Here is a 20,271-nt window from a genome sequence, read left to right as displayed (position 1 = left end):
AACTCCTTGCCATTAAATCAGCATTCCAGCACTGGAGAGATACTTCCTAGAAGGTGCACTTTCATAAAGCAGTCAACACTAACCACAAAAATCTACATACCCTGCAACAAACCAAGCTGCTTTCCTCCTCCTCCAAACATGGCGAATTGAGATGATGCCAAAGAGCTCAATTTTGGTCTCATCTGACCATAACGCTTTCACCCAGTTCTCCTCTGAATCATTCAGATGTTCATTGGCAAACTTCAGATGGGCCTGTACATGTGCTTTCTAGAGCAGAGGGACCTGCACGATTTCAGTCCTTCACGGCGTAGTGTGTTACCTATTTTTTCTTGGTGACTATGGTCCCAGCTACCTTGAGATCGTTGACAAGATCCTCCCGTGTAGTTCTGAGCTGATTCCTTACCGTTCTCATGATCATTGAAACTCCATGAGATGAGATCTTGCATGGAGCCCCAGACTGAGGGAGATTGAGAATTATTTTGTGTTTCTTCCATTTGTAAATAATTGCACCAACTGTTGTCACCGTCTAACCAAGCTGATTGACGATAGTCTTGTAGCCCATTCCTTTTGTAGGTCTAAAATCTTGTCCCTGACATCCTTGAACAGCTCTTTGGTCTTGGCCACAGTGGAGAGTTTGGAATCTGATTGATTGATTGCGTCTGTGGACAGGTGTCTTTTATACAGGTAACAAACTGAGATTAGGAGCACTCCCTTTAAGTGAGTGCTCCTAATCTCAGCTTGTTTCCTGTATAAAAGACACATGGAAGCCAGAAATCTTGCTGATTGATAGAGGATCAAATACTTATTTCACTCATTAAAATGCAAATCAATTCATAACTTTTTTGAAATGCATTTTTCTGGATTTTTTTGATGTTATTCTATCTCTCACTATTACAATAAACCTACCATTAAAATTACAGACTGATCATTTCTTTGTCAGTGGGAAAACGTATAAAATCAGCAGGGGATCCCTCACTATAGTTTCTATTACTGAACTTTGGTGGGATGAAACTCACAAATGGAATGTATTGCTGGAAGGATATAAACTGTTCAAATGAAACAAACCCAACAAAAGAGTACGTAGGGTTGCATTATATGTAAAAAAATCACTACATCTCCACAGAAATGCATAAAACCAAGGATGAAAATCTCCTTAATATAAATATAATATTATATTATTATATTTATATAATATAATATTAATATAAAGGGAAAAATATAATGACATTTCCGTAGGTGTATACCAAGGAGAAGAAAGAATGACACTGCCACCCAACCAAGGAGAAGAACTCAGTTGAATAATGCATAATGCATAATTCAGTTAAATAATGCCTATAGGAAACACAGCACAATAATAATGGGGATTTTAACTACCCTGATATCAACTTGGAAACAGACTCTGCAAAAGTGGGAGATCAAATAGGATCCTTACAAGCTAGCTGACAACTGTTGTCTAAAAAGTAGAGGAGGGAACTAGAGAGTCAGCTGTATTGAACTTAACTCTTACTATCAGAGATTAAATGATAGAGGAGTGGAAGTTGTTGAAACTTTGGGGGAGAGTGATATGTCTTATTGGAATTCAATATAATGCAAACACAAGAAATTAAAAATCAAGCTAGTGTCTTAGACTTTAAAAGAGCTGATTTCAACAAACTGAGAGAGAGAGACTGGGAAGGATTCCATAGATGAAAATCTTAAAGGAGAAAACAACTCAAGAAGCTTGGGAAACTCTGAAAAATGTGATCATAAAAGTCCAGTTCAATGCAATACTGCTGAAAGAAAAAAATAAATCCAAGAAGAAACCAGCTTGATTGCATAAAGAACTCTGATAAATTGAAAGGCAAAAAGAATAGCTATAAAAAATGGAAAGAGGAACACAAAACTAAGGCAGAATACCAGCACATAGGCCAAATCTGCAAAGATGAAGTCTGAAAAGTTAAGGCTCAGAATGAATTAAGACTTGCAACTAATGTCAAAAATAATTAAAAGTTTCTTTCAACATGTAGAAAACAAGAAAAAAAATCAAGGAAACAATCAGTCCACATATGGGAGAAGATGGCAAGGAAGTGATAGGAAGCAGGGAGAAAGCAGACTCAATTCATCCATTGCATTTATGTTCACTCAAAAGGAAAAAGTAACCCAACCTACCAAAAACAGAACCCTAAAAGAGAAACTATAAATACAAATTAAAATAGACAAAAAATGGTTAGGGAACACCTGTTTACCCTAAATGAGTACAAATCACCAGGACCAAATGGATTACATCCCAGAGTTCTGAAGGAGTTGGCAGATGTGATTGTGGAAACATTGAATCATAACTTCCAAAGATCTTGGAGCACCAGGGCGCTACCAGGTAAGTGGAAAGAGCTGATGTGGTTCCAATCTTCAAAAAAAGGGGAAAACTCTGTAAAATATGATTATAAAAGCCCAGTCTACGATAATACCACTGAAAAAGAAAAATAAGAAATCCAAGAAGAAAGCAGCAACTTCCAAAATAAAGGAAGAAATGGATCCAGGATACTACAGACCAATCAGTCTGACATCAATACCTGAGAAGATCCTGGAAAAGATAATCAAGCAAAAGATCTAAAAATACCTAGATGCAAGCAAGGTTATAACATGGATTTCTCAAAAACAGATCATGCCAAACAAATCTTATTTCATTCTTTGACAAAGTGACTAAATTAATGGACTAGCGAAATGCTGTGGACTTAATATACTTGGATTTCAATAAAGTATCTGACAAAGTAGATCACAAACTACTTCTTAATGAGGGAGAAAAATGTGGGATAAATAGCACCACCATCAGATGGATTCGTAATTGGCTGACAAATCACACTCAACATGTAGTCTTTAATAGAATTATATCCACATGGGAGGAAGTAAGCAGTGGGATACCCCAAGGTTCTGTTTTAGACCCAGTACTCTTCAATATTTTCATAATGATTTAGATGAGGAAATTGAAGGGGAACTCCTCAAATCTGTAGATAACACAAAGCGGGCTGGGAATAGGCAACACCCAAGAACTTAGGCTCAAGATGCAGAAGGATTTCGACAGACTTGAACTCTGGGACTTATCTAACAAAATGAAAATTCAATGGTGAGAAAAGGAAGATTTGATATTTAGGCAAGAAAAACCAAATGTATAGGTATAGAATAGATGGAGCAACATTTAAATAAGAATCAGCAATATGCTGCAGCCCCCCAAAAGCCAATACAATCATAGCTGCATTAACAAAGGGACAGAATCAAGATCATGTGAAATGCTAGTACCACTTTATAATGCCTTCGTAAGATCACACTTGGAATATTGCATCCAATTTTGGTTGCCACAATATAAAAAAAGATGTTGAGACTCTGGAGAAGAGCAACAAAATGATTAGGGGGCTGGGGGCTAAAACATATGAAGAACGGTTGCAGGAACTGGGTACGTCTAGTCTAGTGAAAAGAAGGACCAGGGTGACATGATAGCAGTGGTCCAATATTTGCCACAAAGGAGGGGGTCACCCTATTTTCCAAAGTACCATAAGGCAGGACAGGAAGCAATGGATAGAAACTAATCAAGGAAGAAGCAACCTAGAATTAAGGAGAAATTTCCTGACAGTGAGAATTAACCAGTGCAACAGCTTGCCTTCAGAAGTTGTGGCTGCTCCATTACTGGAGATTTTTAAGAAGAGATCAGACAACTAATCCAGAATGGTAAAGTATCTCCTGCTTGTGCAGGTGGTTGGACTAGAAGACCTCCAAAGTCCCTTCCAACTCAGTTATTCTGTTCTTTTAAGCATTATTGGTCCATCTTATTTACAGGGATGTTACAACCGATGATAAATTATTATTTGTCCCTTCAAGTCAGTCTTGTTTCCTACCAGTGTTCACAGTGTGTTCTTGACAATATTTTTTTCCAAAATGAGTAGCCCTTGCCTTCTTACTAGAACTGAAAGAGTGATTGGCCCAATCTCATCCACCTGGTTCTGTGCCTAAGATGGGACCAAACTCATCAATTCTCAGTTTGTAAGCCAGTGTCTTTAACCATGGCACCAAATTGTCTCTAAATGGATTCTCATACATTCTGAATTTGTAAGTAACTTAATAAAACACACAGAGATTTGAGCCAATTGCTGTGTCTCAGCCCAAGCTACTTCATAGGTGGTTGTTGTGATACAGGGGGAGATTTCAAAAGGCATCACTTTTTCCTAGGGGAGTTCCTAGGAAAAGTTTCTAGGGGAAAAGTGAGATAATGTATAGTTTATGATAATGATAGTGATAATAACAACAGAAAAAGAGGAACCTGATATCGATCCAAGATTCGGAAAGCCTGGCAAGAAGTTTTGTATACTGCATAATCTGCTGGGACATAGGAAGCATTTCTTTCCTTAGTTCCATAAAACTGATCGACCAAGATAAGAGCAGAATTCACAATATCATCCAAGTTAAAAAGGGGAAGACCATTCTCTCGTTTTGTCTTTCGGACTATCAGCTTGCGCCTCAGCCTCCGAGCCTCAGGAGTCATGTCTGTTGCATTTGGATAGGCCTCCAAGTTCCTCAAAAGAAGTTTTTCTTCATAGATACCAATAGAAGTGTATTTAGACTGAGAATCCTTATGAGCCAGTTGGGTCTTCTGCTTCTCTGAACCTTGGTCTTGAAGGAAGCCATGTGTACTACTATGATTTTCCACATCATTGACTAGCCTGTCTGCTCTTCCTTCTTCACACATCAGCTCTTGTTTAATCTGATCAGACAGCTTCATTTTCTTTTGGATCATTCCCCCTGATGCATCAGATGGAGGAATATATTCTATTCCTGGGTCTATCATACCTTCCAACTCTTCATCATCTATAAACAAAACAAAATGCCTCAGAAACACTAATATTGTAACCAAATACTTTTTCCTGCAAATAATAAAATTCTAGGAAATTCTGAAAGTATGTTAAGTTTGAATTTTTTTCCTTACAAAGTGCTATAGATAAAATCTATATCCCAACTTTTACAAAACAATAGAAAACTAAAATACAGGTAGTCCTCGACTTACTACAGTTTGTTTAGTGACCATTTGAAGTTACAACAGCATTGAAAAAGTAACATGAACATTTTTCAGTTACAACCATTGCGGCATGTCCATGGTCACGTGATCAAAATTCAGACAGTTGGCAACTGACTCCCTTTTATGATGGTTGCAGTGTCCTAGGATCATGTGATTACCTTTTATGACCTTCTGACAAGCAAACACAATGGGGAAGCCATATTCACTTAACAATCTTTTGACTAACTTAACAACTGCAGTGATTCACTTAACAACAGTGGCAAGAAAGATCACAAAATCCGGCAAAACTCACTTAACAACTGTCTCATTTAGCAACAGGAATTTGGGACTCAGTTGTGTCATACGTCAATGACTACTTGTGCATCTTTCTGTAAATCAGTGGCATTTATATTGGTTGAAAAATTAAACAACCCTACAACTAAGGATAGTTTCATTTAAGTCTACTACTTTATAGCTATAATAAAATTTCTTCTATATTATCCTTGCTTATATAAATGTCATTCTGAATAAAAATGTGGAATACACACAGATACACACAGAGAGACACACATCTGTATATATGCATGACAGAAAGTAAGTGAGAGACTGAGGTTTGCCACTTCAACCTAATCTTGATGATAATCTGTAGCTTTTCCATGACCACTCCAACGTACATCTATCTACAGTGAGGGGAAAAATTATTTGATCCCCTGATTTTGTACGTTTCCCACTGACAAAAGAAATGATCAGTCTATAATTTTAATGGTAGATTTAATTTAACAGTGAGAGACAGAATAACAAAAAAATCCAGAAAATGCATTTCAAAAAAGTTATAAATTGATTTGCATTTTAATGAGTGAAATAAATATTTGATCCCCTATTAATCAGCAAGATTTCTGGCTCCCATGTGTCTTTTATACAAGTAACGAGCTGAGATTAGGAGCACTCTTTTAAAGAGTGCTTCAGTTTGTTACCTGTATAAAAGACACCTGTCCACAGAAGCAATTAATCAATCAGATTCCAAACTCTGCACCATGGCCAAGACCAAAGAGCTGTTTCAAGGATGTCAGGGACAAGATTGTAGACCTAAACAAGGCTGGAATGGGCTACAAGACTATCACCATGCAGCTTGGTGAGAAGATGACAACAATTGGTGTGATTATTCGCAAATGGAAGAAACACAAAATAACTGTCAATCTCCCTTGGTCTGGGGCTCCATGCAAGATCTCACCTCATATACATTAAATCTCTCAATGATCATGAGAACTGAAATCCTGCAGCGCCTGCAAGGTGCTCCTGGTCAAGAAAGCACGTGTACAGGCCCGTCTGAAGTTTGCCAATGAACATCTGAATGATTCAGAGGAGAACTGGGTGAAAGTGTTGTGGTCAGATGAGACCAAAATTGAGCTGTTTGGCATCATCTCAATTCGCCATGTTTGGAGGAGGAGGAATGCTGCCTGTGACCCCAAGAACACTATCCCCATTGTCAAACATGGAGGTGGAAACATTATGCTTTGGGGATGTTTTTCTGCTAAGGGGACAGGACAATTTCACCACCTCAAAGGAATGATGGGCAGGGCCATGTACCGTCAAATCTTGGGTGAGAACCTCCTTCCCTCAGCCAGGGCATTGAAAATGGGTTGTGGATGGGTATTCCAGCATGGCAATGACTCAAAACACATGGCCAAGGCAACAAAGAAGTGGCTCAAGAAGAAGCACATTAAGGTAGCCAGTCTCCAGACCTTAATCCCATAAAAAATCTGTGCAGGGAGCTGAAGGTTTGAGCTGCCAAACGTCAGCCTCGAAACCTTAATGATTTGGAGAGGATATGCAAAGAGGAGTGGGACAAAATCCTCCTGAGATGTGTGCAAACCTGGTGGCCAACTACAAGAAACGTCTGACCTCTGTGACTGCCAACAAGAGTTTTACTACCAAGTGCTAAGTCATGTTTTGTGAATGGGTCAAATACTTATTTCGCTCATTAAAATGCAAATCAATTTATACTTTGAAATGCGTTTTTCTGGATTTTTTTTCTTATTCTGTCTCTTACTGTTAAAATAAACCTACTATTAAAATTATAGACTGATCATTTCTTTGTCAGTGGGCAAGCATACAAAATCAGCAGGGGATCAAATAATTTTTCCCTCACTGTGTCTTAACTGCTACCCATTCTACTTTCCTCCCATCTTTCAAGTATAATAGTTTACTTCGAAGTATCATCCTATATCATATTAAATGCTTCAAAAATGTGAGTTGCTGTTTTTTATCTCAAGGAAGCAGTCAGTTTACTGTACTTGGTCCAGGACGGATAAGCATCTTCTTGCCATCCTTGATACTGTTAGTAATTATCTATAATGCCATAATACAGAGGCATATATCTTTTTTCTTTTACTCATTCCCGGTGTTCAGCTTTCAATAGCTGAACATTTTTTTTCCATATTAATACAGTAAAACAAAATACTATTATGATCTATGAGTCACAAAGACATTCTTCTCCTTCATGACCCTTTCTCAGTTTATTATTTTCCTATCTAAAGTTACTGCTCTCTTTACATCCTGAACACATGATTCAGCTTTATCTATTTTTGAAACCAAGAAAGCAAAGTTATCCAGGCCCTTCATTATTTGCTATCAAGGACACTAGCTAACATTTGTCTCTGCTGTCTAAATATTAAATGTTATTATATTTAATTATGCTCTGTCCCCTTGGATGGATGAGATGATAGTGTCTAAATCTCATTTCAGTTCAGATAGTTTAATACCAGAGATGATTCAACAAACATTATTAATATTAGTAACCTTGGTGTATGCTATTCCAGTACGGTGCATGGGGCAAGTCACTCCAATGATAATGCACACGACTGGCAAAATACTTGGTCAGTCAAGAAATTCTCCATACAGCTTAAGAATCATTCTGTGGTGTTGCAGATTGAAGAATTACACAGAGTCACAAGTGTCTTCATATAATGTATACCACTCAGGCAATATGAACAAGTACGTAAATGAAATGGTACCAGCTTCACCTCAAGCTTAATCCAGACATTGATTTGGAGACTGAAAATATTTAGGATTGTAAAGTAAAGGGCTTATCAGAGGAAGGACAGAAAAGTCCATTGAGAAATGTCTTGTTTTAAGATTTACTCCATCAAGTAACAGCCCAGATATGAGCTATTAAGTGTTACCACATCACTTGCCCATAAAATTCTTGCTTGGTAGGCAAGAAACCACCAGGCGGCCATTGCCAGGTTCATTGCCAGATTTTACCACTGGTTGCTCAGAAAGGTGAATTCTTCCTTCATGCCCTTCTCCTAGTACGCACTACATGTTTTAAAATTAAGTAGAACATAGAGCAATTTTTTTAAAGCTCTATCAAAATTAAGACAGCCAGGCAGATATACTCAGCAGTAAAATTCCACCAACACTGAAGATAGTCCTCCAGTAGCAACATCTAGATTCAGAATGGCTCTTTATTGAGTCTTGTGACACTTTAATGCCTACTGTTTTGCCCAACACTTCACTCCTAAATTCACTCTATCCAGATAATAGCAGAAATGTCATCTCTAATCCTTGCTGCTGTACAGGCAAATTCAGTTCCAAGCCTCAAAAGAAAAGTCCAAATATAGTGTCCAGAACAATTAGAACACTTCTATGTATTATTCTGAGTTCAGAACATTCAAAACAGCCATTTAAAAATGGGTCCATTTTCCATATCTCAACACAGAGAAAGTGTGCATAGTGCACACCCAATCAAAATTATTATCACATATCATTTTTCTTTTATTTTATGATAGAATGTTTGAAAAATACTAATCAAATATATATACTGAACTTTGAAGCTCTGTCAAACCACTTATTGTTAATATTATTACTGCCCAGATTTCCTTCAAAATGAGATCAGCGGCAAATAAATTTAATAATTATAATAATAATAAATTACACTTCTGTCTATATGAATGTATTTCTGGGCAAAGTATAATTATCATATGTTTAACATCTTTAAATTTTTCTTAAGATTATCAACCTATTTAGATAATAGCCCAAATTGTGGGCTTTTTAAAAATTTTCAATGTTTTCTTTTGTATATTAACCGTTTTATTTTTGTGTCTTAATAAAAAAGGAAAAAAATGAATTAATATTTGTTATGCTACATATTAAGTGCTTATTTTTTTTTTTTTTTTTTATTGAAAATTTTTACATTTTACAAAAACAAATCCCCTTCCCATACCCCCCCCTACCTCACCCCCCCCCCTTCCCAACCTCCCAAACCCTCCCCTGGACTTCCCAGAGCTGAGTACAGGCTTAATTAAAAAAAAAAAAAAACTTAAAACACTTTTAAAACCTAAACAAATTTAAATACAATCATCATTCTATATAAGCTCCCTCCAAAAACACAAATTTAAACATTACTTTCTTTGAATATCTATATCTATAATATAAAATCTAATTTCTCCCTCTTTCTTTATCCTAAAACGAAAAAATAAACATACAAATCTTTGTTATACCATTAAAGCTAAATACTCTTAAAGAACTTAAAGTAAGTACATATTTCCTTCAATCTTCATAATCTTCTCTCCTATCCAAAAAGAAAAAAAAAAAAAACAAAAACTTAAAAAACCTATAAGTCCTAAACAAATCTAAGCACATTTAATTAAACAAATTATTTTGTCTTAAAAATATTAATAATAATATTTAAAAACTAAAAACACTTTTAAATCCTAAACAAATCTAAATACAATCATCACTCTATATAAACTCCCTCCAAAACCACAAATTTTTAAAATTTAAAACATTAGAATCCACTCACTAAAATAAGCAAATTATAATCCCTTCAAAACACAAATTTAAACAATATTATCATTAAAGGTTCAAAACTTAAAACAACAAAGTTAATAAACACATTAAACATTTCAATCTTCACCAATAACTAATTCCATCCATAAAAAACTACATCCTTATCAATCTCAATTATATTAGTATTATTAATTATTCACATTCCAGTTTTTTCCATTCTCCATTCTTCCATTCTTCCATTTCCCTTCTCCATTCTTGTATCAAACTCGTAAGAAATGCTGCAAGTTCTGCCTTAGGAGACTGCTCCAAAATTCCTGAATCTCCCATCGACTCCGAAGCCAATAAGGGTTCCTTAAATTCCTCCTTGTATTGATCTTTACAATTGTAAGTTGTACAAGTTATCCTCTGCCCATTCCTCTCTTGTTGATGCCCCTCAGACTGAGATTTCCCAGTTTCCATTTCAGGCAACAATTCCACCCTTAAAGATTGCTCCAAAGACTTTGTAGGTCTAACATCTCCCAGAGATTCAGAAACCACTAAATATGAAACTTCCTTAACCTTCTTCTGTTGCTGCTTTTCTTTGGGATTATATACTGCACAAGTTGTCTTCTGCTCCTCAACCTGGACTTGTTGAGGCCTCTCACACAAAGATTCTCCAGTTTTCATAAATATAGGCTCTTCAAACTGTGATTCTACATTCTTTTCTTCCAAAGCTTTAAACTTAATTGATGGCGATGCACATACCCCCAGGACCGAAGTATAAAAATCTTTTGCTTGAAAAACAGTATTAAGTCTATAACATGTCCCCAGGTAATTCACCACCATTCCAATCGGAACATCCCATCTGAATGAAATTTTTCTCTTTTTAAGTTCATTTGCTAAAAAAGCAAACTCCTTTCTTCTTCTTAAAATTTTAGATGGGATCTCTTTAAAAATTATAACATCTTGTGAAGCAATTTGAAATCTCTTCTTATAATAGGCTTGCACAATTTCATTGCGTAAAGATCTTTTACCAAAGTAAATTACCACATCTCTTGGCAGATTCTTCTGTGCTGCCACCACAGAGTTAACCCTAAATAATTTTTCAATTTCATTAAGTATTCCCTCTTTTTCTTTATTCAAAATCAATGCAAAGTCCTTTGCAACCATCTCCTTCAGATCTCCTTGCAAAGACTCTCCCAGGCCTCTAATTCTTAAGGCATATTCCATTTGTCCATATTGAAGCATAAGAATCTCATTTTCCATTTCTTTTTCCATACTTTCAATTTTCCCCTCCATTATGTCCACTTTTTCAGCTACCTCTTCCACATGGGAGTTCACCTTTTCAAGAACAGAAGCAACACCTTCTAAAGCCAAAACAAAATCTTGTCTCAAGATCTTATTGTTTTCCTCTAAAATCTTTTTCATTTCTGCCCTAATTTGAATTATAACATCTCCCATCATGTCTTGCAAGTCCTTCATAGTTATTAGCTGACCCCCAGAAGAGGGTGAAACTGTTGATTTAGAAGCTGTAGAAATCCCTGGACGCTTTGGAGCCATCTTAAAGAAAAACCTTTAGTCCTTCTTAAGAAATTATAAAAATTCCTTCAAAAATCATAACTCCCTCCAAAGAAGGTCATTATAATAAAAAGAAAAAAGGGAAAAAAAGGAAGAGAAAAAGAATTAAAAAAAAGTTTTACTCCTTCTTAAAAATTACAAAAAATTAAACAAAAAAAAAGTCCTTCAAAAAAGGGTCATTACAATAAAAAAAAAGGGAGTTCAAAGGAAAAAAAAAGGGAGAAGAAAAAAAAAAATAATAATTAAATAAAAAAAGTCCGTTCCAAAAAAAATACTTAGAGATACCAAAAACAACCATTCCAATCATAAGGAAATAAAAAGAGAAAGGGAAAGGAAAGAAAGAAAAACACCAAAAAGCCTGCCGGTCAGCATTCTAACTTCCAGAAAAAAAAACACCGAGGAGTTTGCCGATCGCCATTTTACTTTCCCTTTCAACAAAGAAAAAAAATAAAAAGAGAGAATAAAAATAGAAACAAATCTTAAAACTTAAAATCCAAATAAGTCAAAGAAAGCAAAAACTAAATCCTCTACTCAGCTCTGTCCATTTAAAAAAAAAAACTCACCAGTTCTCTTTAAGCACGGAGGTGTTTGCAGCGGCTCGTTTTGTCCCTAAGGACAAAAACAGCTGGGAAGCGGAGACAAGTCTGAACTCCGTGGGAGCACTCCTTTCACCCCCCCAAAAAAAAAAACTTGGGGGGTGCGAAAGAGGCTCTACCACTATTCAGACACTCTCTACCCCCCCCCTTTGCCCGGGAGGGGGATTTTGAACCGCTGAACAGCTGGTGTCTGCTGTTCATAGCGGTTCTTACACTTACCCAGGAGGACGGCTACAAAGTAGCCGCCATCACGCACGCAAAATCCACCGGAAGTCTCCATATTAAGTGCTTATTTAGATATACTGTTTTATTTTCTCAAGTGCTGCAATCATGAAAATTATATATTCTTTGTCCTACACATTCTTAACAAACGTTACACATCTGAGTAGTACAACTACAGCCAAAATATGTTTGCGCAAATGAATCTAGCAAGAATGAACAGATAAGGAAACTTAAAAATTGCTTTTACCATGAAAAAGAGCCTGGGGTGGCATTATATCTGGAATAAGATCAGCTTCTGAAAGCAGGCTAGGTGTAGCTGAATGTGACGCTGGAGTTCCAGGAGCAGAAAAATCCAGAGAGGGAGAAGGAGATGGGCTGGTCAAAGGTGTTTGATCGGAAGAACTGAGGGAGGAAAAGTCAATCACCTCCCCCTTTTCAAGCATAATGTCTGAATGCCTGTTTCGACTGGTGAATTTGATCGGTGTAGAGGATGTACTCCTGTCCAAGAAGCCAGCTGCTTCTTTTTGGGCTCTCCTGATTTCTTTGGCTTCTTGAGTGCGAGACCGTTTCTCCTTCAGCTCCATAGCAGATTCTACTGGATTGCGGCTCACTCGCTTTCTAAGCCCCTCTACTGTAATGATTGGATCTACAGACAGTTTTGAACCTGTTGGAAAACAAGTAGTGAGTTTCTATAACCATAATAACAGTATTACAATGCTGATTACATTACAAGCATTAAAAAAATCAGAGCACGCTTACATGTGTACATGCTTGCGTACTTTAAATCAAAGTGAGCAATATTCTGTTGATTGAGAGGCTGATATTTAATAATGTGTGGAAGAGAACCAAAAAAATGGCAGGGCACCTGAAAAAGGGGACCTGACATGCTGCCCCCCGCAAAAGAGAGGAATTAAACCTGCTGAAAAAGGGGAGAAAAGACAAAATTAAAACAATCACTTAGGTTTATCAGGATATTGATAATGAAAATGTTTCACTAATCTAGAGACTCTAACTGTCTAGAATCCACCCACTCATTTTGCCCAGAAGGAAAATCCCTCCTAGCTACTAAATACTGAAGATTGCCCCTCTGCTGTTGAGAATCCAAAATTTCCTTCACTTCAAAATGGTGTTCCCCTCTATCATTACAGGCTGGGGAATAGGAGGAGGAACTGGTCTAAAGGGTGAAGAAACCTCAGGTTTCAAAAAACTACAATGAAAAACGGCATGAACACGTCATAGGGACTTTGGCAATTCTAATTCCACCATTATGGGATTAATAAGGCGTTTTATGGGAAAAGACCCCACAAATTTAGGTCCCAATTTTTTGCAGTCACTTTACTTAAAAGTGACTGCAAGTAACAGGTGGATAGGTAAACACGGTCTCCCAGTTTAAAAGGTTTTAGCTCAGCTCTTTTTTTATCGGCTTGTGCTTTATATGAATTACAAGCCTCTATTAATACTTTTCGCACAATGGGCCAGGTGTTTTGCAGTTGAGAGACCCATTCCTTCAAGGATGGCACTCCCAGGTCATCAGTAGGAAGCTCAGGAATAGGCTTAAAGTCTTGACCAGTAGCCACTCGGGATGGACTGAAACTGGTGCTCCTGTGTACAGAGTTATTGTACACCACATTTGCAAATGGTAAAACATCAGTCCAATTGTCCTGTTGATAATTTATAAAACATCTAAGGTACTGTTCCAATATCCAAGATAATCTGTTGAGGTGCTCCATGTAATTGATAAATGTGATGCAAGAATAATTTTGCAAGGCAGAAGGGATTTTTTGGCAAGGGATAAAATGTACTTGCTTGGAGAATAAATCAGTCACCACCCAAATTACAGTATTTCCCACACTTTCAGGAAGTTCAACAATAAAGTCCATCAAGATCTCTCTCCAAGGTGCTGATGGCTCAACGACAGTTTGAAGGAATCCTGGCATTTTCCCTTGCCTTCATTTTGCCAATACATACACTGGACAGCTGGCAACATAGCTTTCAATGTCTTTTTTAAGGTATGGCCACCAAAATTGCCTCTTGACTAGATGCAGCGTTTTGATGAACCCAAAATGACCTGCTGTCTTTGAGTCATGGTAGGTTCTTAACACTATGAGTTTCTGGCTCTCTAGAGCATAAAGTGTCACCACCACCCAGGCTAGTCCATCTCAAATCAAACAACACTGCTGTGGGTTTGGAACCACTTATCATCTTTCAGGGCTGCTTTTAAGGCAGACCTCCCATCTTTCAGTATTTTTCACTTTCTTGAGCCCTGGTAGTCACTTGAGAAGCCAATTGATGGAACAGAAGCACTGGCTGAATTAGTTTGAGTTTGGAACAATTATATTGCGGCATCCATGACAGGGCGTCTGCCAGGAAATACTTTCCCCCAGGGAAATAGCACAGGGTGAAGTTAAAGCGGTTAAAATATTTTGCCGACCGTGCTTGCTTAGGAGAGAGCTTGCAAGCCATGTTTAGTGCCTCTAAATTCTTGTGATCAATCTGCATTTCGAAAGATATTTTACTCCCCTATAAGAAATACCTCCATGCAAGTAGCGCCCATCTCACAACTTAACCTCTTTCTCCTACACCTCCCATCATTGTTCCATTTCCAAAAGTTTTTGGGAGGTGTAGGCACAGGGCTGTAGCTGTCAGCTTTCATTTTCCTGCAGTAAAACAGCTGCTACAGCCACGTCACTAGCGTCAGCTTGTATAACAAATGGTTTCACTGGGTCAGGGTGTTTTAACACCAGTTTGGCAGCAAACAAGTGCTTAAGTTTCTCAAAAGCGGCTTGGCATTCCATGGACCAATTAAGTTTATAATGGGGAGGGCTATTTGAGCAAACGAGGGGATGAATTGCCGATAAAAGTTAGCAAATCCTAGGTAACTTTGCTTCCTAGTGCCAGTCGAACACTTTTCTTTCTCCAGATTCATTTTGATCCCCACATGCGAAATACGGTCAGGGTTTTTCAAACTTTTCACAGATTATACAAGTGATGGCGAACCTTTTAGAGACCGAGTGCCCAAACTGCAACCCAAAACACACTTATTTATCGCCGGATGCCAGGTGCCCAAACTGCAACCCAAAACCCACTTATTTATCGCCAGATACTAGGTGGGCATGGCTGTGATGGTCATGGCAGACTGGGTGGGTGTGGCCAAGGTGGGCGTAGTCACCTTGATGTTGCTCGTGGGGAGGGATGCCTGTGAGGGCAGGGCAGGGTTGGGGTTTCTGGCAGGTGGGGCGGTGGGCAGGAGGCTGATCCTGCAGGGTGAGGCGAGGCAAGGTGAGGAAGGACAGGGGTGCCATTGTCGCAGGGCAAGGCGAGGCAGGGTGGGGCTGCCATTGTCGCAGGGCAAGGCGAGGCAGGGCGGGAGTGCCATTGTCGCAGGGCAAGGCGAGGCAGGGGCTGGGGCGGCTGCTGCCTGACACCATCGGACCCTGCACACAGAGGCCAGCGAGCACAAGAGGGTCGACAGTATCCATCAGCAGCCACAGCCTGACGGCCCCTCGACCAACGTACTCTGGGGCTCCGCAGCCTGCCGCCAGCAGTTCAGACGCCACCTCTGAGCTGGACAGTGATGAGGCGATGCAGTGGGTTGTGCCCAGGAAAAGGAGAACATGCGAGGCCAGGAGGGATGGGGGGAGGGAAACCAGCTGTGCCAGGATGGGACCCCAGCCACGTGGGATCTCAGCAAGTTAGTAGGTGGCTGGTTGAAGAGGGACACCATTTCCGGGGCATGGCGCGTGTGCCCACAGAGACAGCTGAGTGCCGCCTGTGGCACGCGTGCCATAGGTTCGCCACCACTGTATTATACCATTTTTAGGACATGACAATATTCGAGTACCACCAGTGCTTAGCAAGGTGTCAAAAACTTGATGACTAATGCCTATTTAATTTTTAATAAAAAGGTTGATAGGGTTTTTAAATTTCATATTATAAGGATTTCTTTACTTCGGGTTTGGAAGAAATATTATAGAAGTGATTTTAAAATTCCACTATGGGCTATACCGTGGCATGCGATAGAAGGGATAAGGAGAGGAGTCAAGATGGATAGTGTTTCTTATGCACAATTACTTAGATGGGATGGTAAAAACTGGCAATTAAAATCTTTGGAAGATTTAACACAAGAAAATATTATTTATTCATGGTTTCATTATAGACAAATAGTGGAGAGGTGGAAGATAGATCGTAACGTGGGTTTGCTTAGAGAAGACGAGAATTTGTTAAAACAAATAAAAGATCAAAGACGAACTCATATTAAGAGAATTTATGGGGTGTTAGTAGAACTGGATTCAGAAGCAGAATTAGTTAAAGAATGTATGGTTAAATGGGCACAAAATTTTGATGAACCGGTTCCATTAGATACCTGGGAAATTATTTGGGTGAGGAATGTTAAATTTACACAAGCCCAAAATTTAAGGGAAAATTTTTATAAAATGTTTTATAGATGGCACCTTGATCCACAAAAAATGTCCCGTATGTATCCTGACTTGCAGCCTAAATGTTGGAGATGTGGATGTTTGGATGCTACTTATTATCATATCTGGTGGTCATGTAAAAATATAAAAGCTTTTTGGATTAAGATATGGTGGAATATCCAAAGAATTTTCAGAAGGGTAAAATTTACCCCACAATTGTTTTTGTTAGGTATTGTTTCTGATTGTGATAGTAAAGAGACTATATTGATGTTAAATTTAATTACAGTGGCCAGGTTGTTAGTAGGGCAATGTTGGAAGAAGGAATCTTTGCCTACTTTGCAAGAGTGGTTTCTTAAAGTTTCTTATTTGGCGGAAATGGCAAAGATTTCGGCTTTCTTGAAAGATCAATCGCAAGAGAAGTACTTTCTGGTATGGAAAAAATGGATAGATTTCATACAATATAAGTTGGATATAAAAATATTACTTAGTTTTTGAATAATTTATATTTAAAATTTAAGATATTTCATAGACATTTTTTTTAATTTTTTTATTTTTTTATCTATTTGATCTTTTCTTTTTCTGTTTCTCTTTTCCTTCTTGTATTTTTTCTTTTTTATATATATTGTTGTTAACTATTTTATAATTTGTTTAATTAATGTATTTAGATTTGCTTATGGTTTATATGTGTTTTAAGATCTTTTTAAAAAATTTTTTAATTAAGCCTGTATTCAGCTCTGGGAAGGTCGGAGGAGGGTAGGGGAGGGTTGGGAGGGTTTGGGGAAGGGAATTGTTTTGTAAAACTTAAAAATTTTCAATAAAAAAAACTTGATGACTAAAAAAGGGGGAGATTTTGGGTTTTACTGATTAGATTCATTTGTTGTTATACAAATGGCTAGTTTATACTATTATGGAAAAGTAAAAAGTTGAGGTTCAATGTTAATGCTTCCTTCTACTGCAACAGAGGAACTATGTTCTTTTTCTCTTCTCCCCCTCACTTCCTCCCCTTTTTTCCTCCCCACTGTGTCCTACTATTTGCTTTTGTATTTTTACATTTTATTCTATAATCTAATAAAATGTTACAAATCATTAAAAAAGGAAAAAAGTACTGGTTTTAATTTCTTCGGTGGCAGTTCCTTTGCTGAATCACTTTCCTTTTGTATGATGATTTATCCATATTTATTAATATGCACCATTACTATGGTGGTCAGTTGGCTGGTCGGCCCTTCTTTCTCTCTTTTTCCTCCCTGCCTGCTGTGCTCTCCTTCCACAGCTTCTTCTATCCTGTCTCCTCAAGGCTGTGCTTCTCTGTCTCTTTTTCTCTGTCCCCTTCTCTTTCTCCCCAATTGACTTTTTTTTCTCTCCCTTTCCCACCAAAACTTCCTCTCTCCCCGCCCTACTTTTCTCTTTGGTGCACCTCCAGCTACATGCTACTTCTGGAAGAACCAACCGCTGGAGGCCGGTGCCGATCCTGGGGCTTCTGCTGAGCCCCAACAGCCCTGCAGAAGCATCGATCAGCTTATAGCCGCGCAAGATCCTGTGGTTTCTGCCAAGCCCCACAGCCCTGCAGCTCCAGCTGTCTTTCCCTCTGGCTTGTGCAATGCTGCCGCCACTTCAACTCATTCCCCACCCCCGCTACATGCATATCACCTGCCAGGTGCTAAAGCCCTGGCCTAGGTAATATATTTTAATCTGGTGGAATTCACATTTACAGAGTTTGGTGGCTTGTAACTTTTGGAGGACTGACCTCACAAGCTTCACATTGCTCTGCTTTGATTTCAGTATAAATTAAAATGTCAACCAAAAACACAAGCACCCTCATTAATTAATTGCATAAACATGTCCAGGGCCCCTTGCAGTCCAAAAGGGAGCACCCTGAATTGGAAAAACAGTGGGCAGTTAAAAGCAATGTTTCACTCATCTCCCTCTCTGATTCTAACTTGATAATAAGATACCCGTAAGTCCAGCTTATTGAAGATTTTGCCCTTAACGAGGTGGGCCAGCATGTCTTTCATCAGAGGGAGGGGGTATACTTTTCCATGTACACACGTTTAACCCTCTGTAGTCCATACATAGATGAAGGGTCTCATCTTTTCTTTCTTGGAATAGGACTGGGGCCGTGACCCTAGATCGTGCTGGCTGGATGAAACCTTGAGCCAATTTTTTATCAATGAATAGCCGGAGCTCCTTCAGCTCTCTAGGAGTCATTGAATATAGTTTCAGTTTTGGCAACTTGGTGTCAGACAAGAACTCTATAGCACAGTCTGTTGGTCTGTGAGGGGGGAGTTCATCCTATCCTCTCTCGCTAAATGCATCTCAAAAATCTCGATATTTCTTAGGAATGACAGGGAGGTCCTTTCCTTGCATCACCGCTCCAGCTCGGTTTTGGGGGTGGCCACCTTAACTGGTTTGAGACAGGACTGGGAAGAGCGGCTTTTCGATGAATCTCCCAGGCTGGCAGCCTCCTCCGTCCATTCAGAGACATCCACTGTGGGGTTCACCTTGGCAGAGGCTTCTCCTCCAGCACTCAGCTTCCTCTTGGTCATTGCCTTGTGCTGATATTCCTTGCACAGTCCCAACAGTAGAAGTAAAAGCCTCTCCAGGTTGACCACTATTGAAGATTCCACTTAATGTAAGGACCTGCCTCAGCTGTCTTTCTCAGGAAAGCATGACTTTTGACTCCATGTGTTTAATCAAAAGAACTTTTACTGAGAGGTAGTGGTTGCAGTAAAGCCAAGCAGAATCTAACATTCCCATGCAAAGCAACACGCTATTCTTCCCACTTTGAAATCCAACCACCCTGACTAGTTCACCGACAGTCAATACAGTGGCACAAGGTTGTTTTGAGAACATCAAAGCATAGGACAGATAATGGTTCATCTTTAAGGCACAGCGACCTTGGCAGCAGACTGGAACTGGCTGGGAAGACGTCTGTCTCATCTCCAAAGATGATCCCCCTTCCTAATTCCCAAGTAGCTACAGCATTACAGCAAAAGCAAAAGTATGCAAAGAATGCTTCCCCAAAGAGGTCTCCTCCCCTCTACACCAGAATGGCAGGGCACCTGAAAAGGGGAACCTGACAGATATCCAACTATTAATTAATTATTAAGGAGAAATTTCCTGTCAGCCAGAACAATTCATTAGTGGAATGGCTTACCTCCAGAAGTTGTAGATACTCCATCACTGGAAGTTTTTAAAAGCGATTGGACAACCATTTCCCAAATGATATAGGGTCTCCTGACTGAGTGGAGGGTTGGACTAGAAGACTCCAAGGTCCCTTCCAACCCTATTATTCTGTACAGATAGTCTTCAACTTACAACCACTATTGAGATCAAAATTTCTGTTGCTAAGCAAGGCAATTGTTAAGTTGCTCAATTTTACATTTTTTCTTGCCATAGTTGTTAAGTGAGTCATTGCAATTGTTGAATTAGTAACACAGCTATGAAGTGAACCTGGCTTCCCCACTGACTTTGCTTGTATAAAGTTGCAAAAGGTGATCACATGATTCTGGGACACTGCAACTGTCATAAATATGAACCAGTTGCCAAGCATCTGAATTTTTTTTTAAATATATTTTATTGGTTTTTTAATTTTAATAAAAAGTACTTAAGACACACTGTGGTATTTGGGTAAACAAACATTTCAAGGTAAAAAACATACATAAACAGCTCA

General features: G+C 38.6%; 1 protein-coding gene across 5 annotated transcripts in view; it reads right to left on the bottom strand.

Annotated features, from left to right (window-relative positions):
• The window catches only part of KAT14 (lysine acetyltransferase 14), a 115,260-nt gene that overhangs the window by 54,804 nt on the left and 40,185 nt on the right, over nt 1–20,271 (bottom strand). For all 5 annotated transcript variants that reach the window (XM_039326136.1, XM_039326135.1, XM_039326137.1 and 2 more), the window contains 2 exons: nt 12,434–12,850; nt 4,289–4,833 (listed from right to left, as the gene is read on the bottom strand). In XM_039326136.1, coding sequence (XP_039182070.1) covers nt 4,289–4,833; nt 12,434–12,850 — 962 coding nt within the window. The remainder of the gene's footprint in view (nt 1–4,288; nt 4,834–12,433; nt 12,851–20,271) is intronic.

Source organism: Crotalus tigris, unplaced genomic scaffold, assembly GCF_016545835.1.
Source record: "Crotalus tigris isolate CLP2741 ecotype Arizona unplaced genomic scaffold, ASM1654583v1 scf7180000024339.11422700, whole genome shotgun sequence".
NCBI lineage: Eukaryota > Metazoa > Chordata > Lepidosauria > Squamata > Viperidae > Crotalus > Crotalus tigris.
This window is presented reverse-complemented; position numbering and strand designations above follow the sequence as displayed.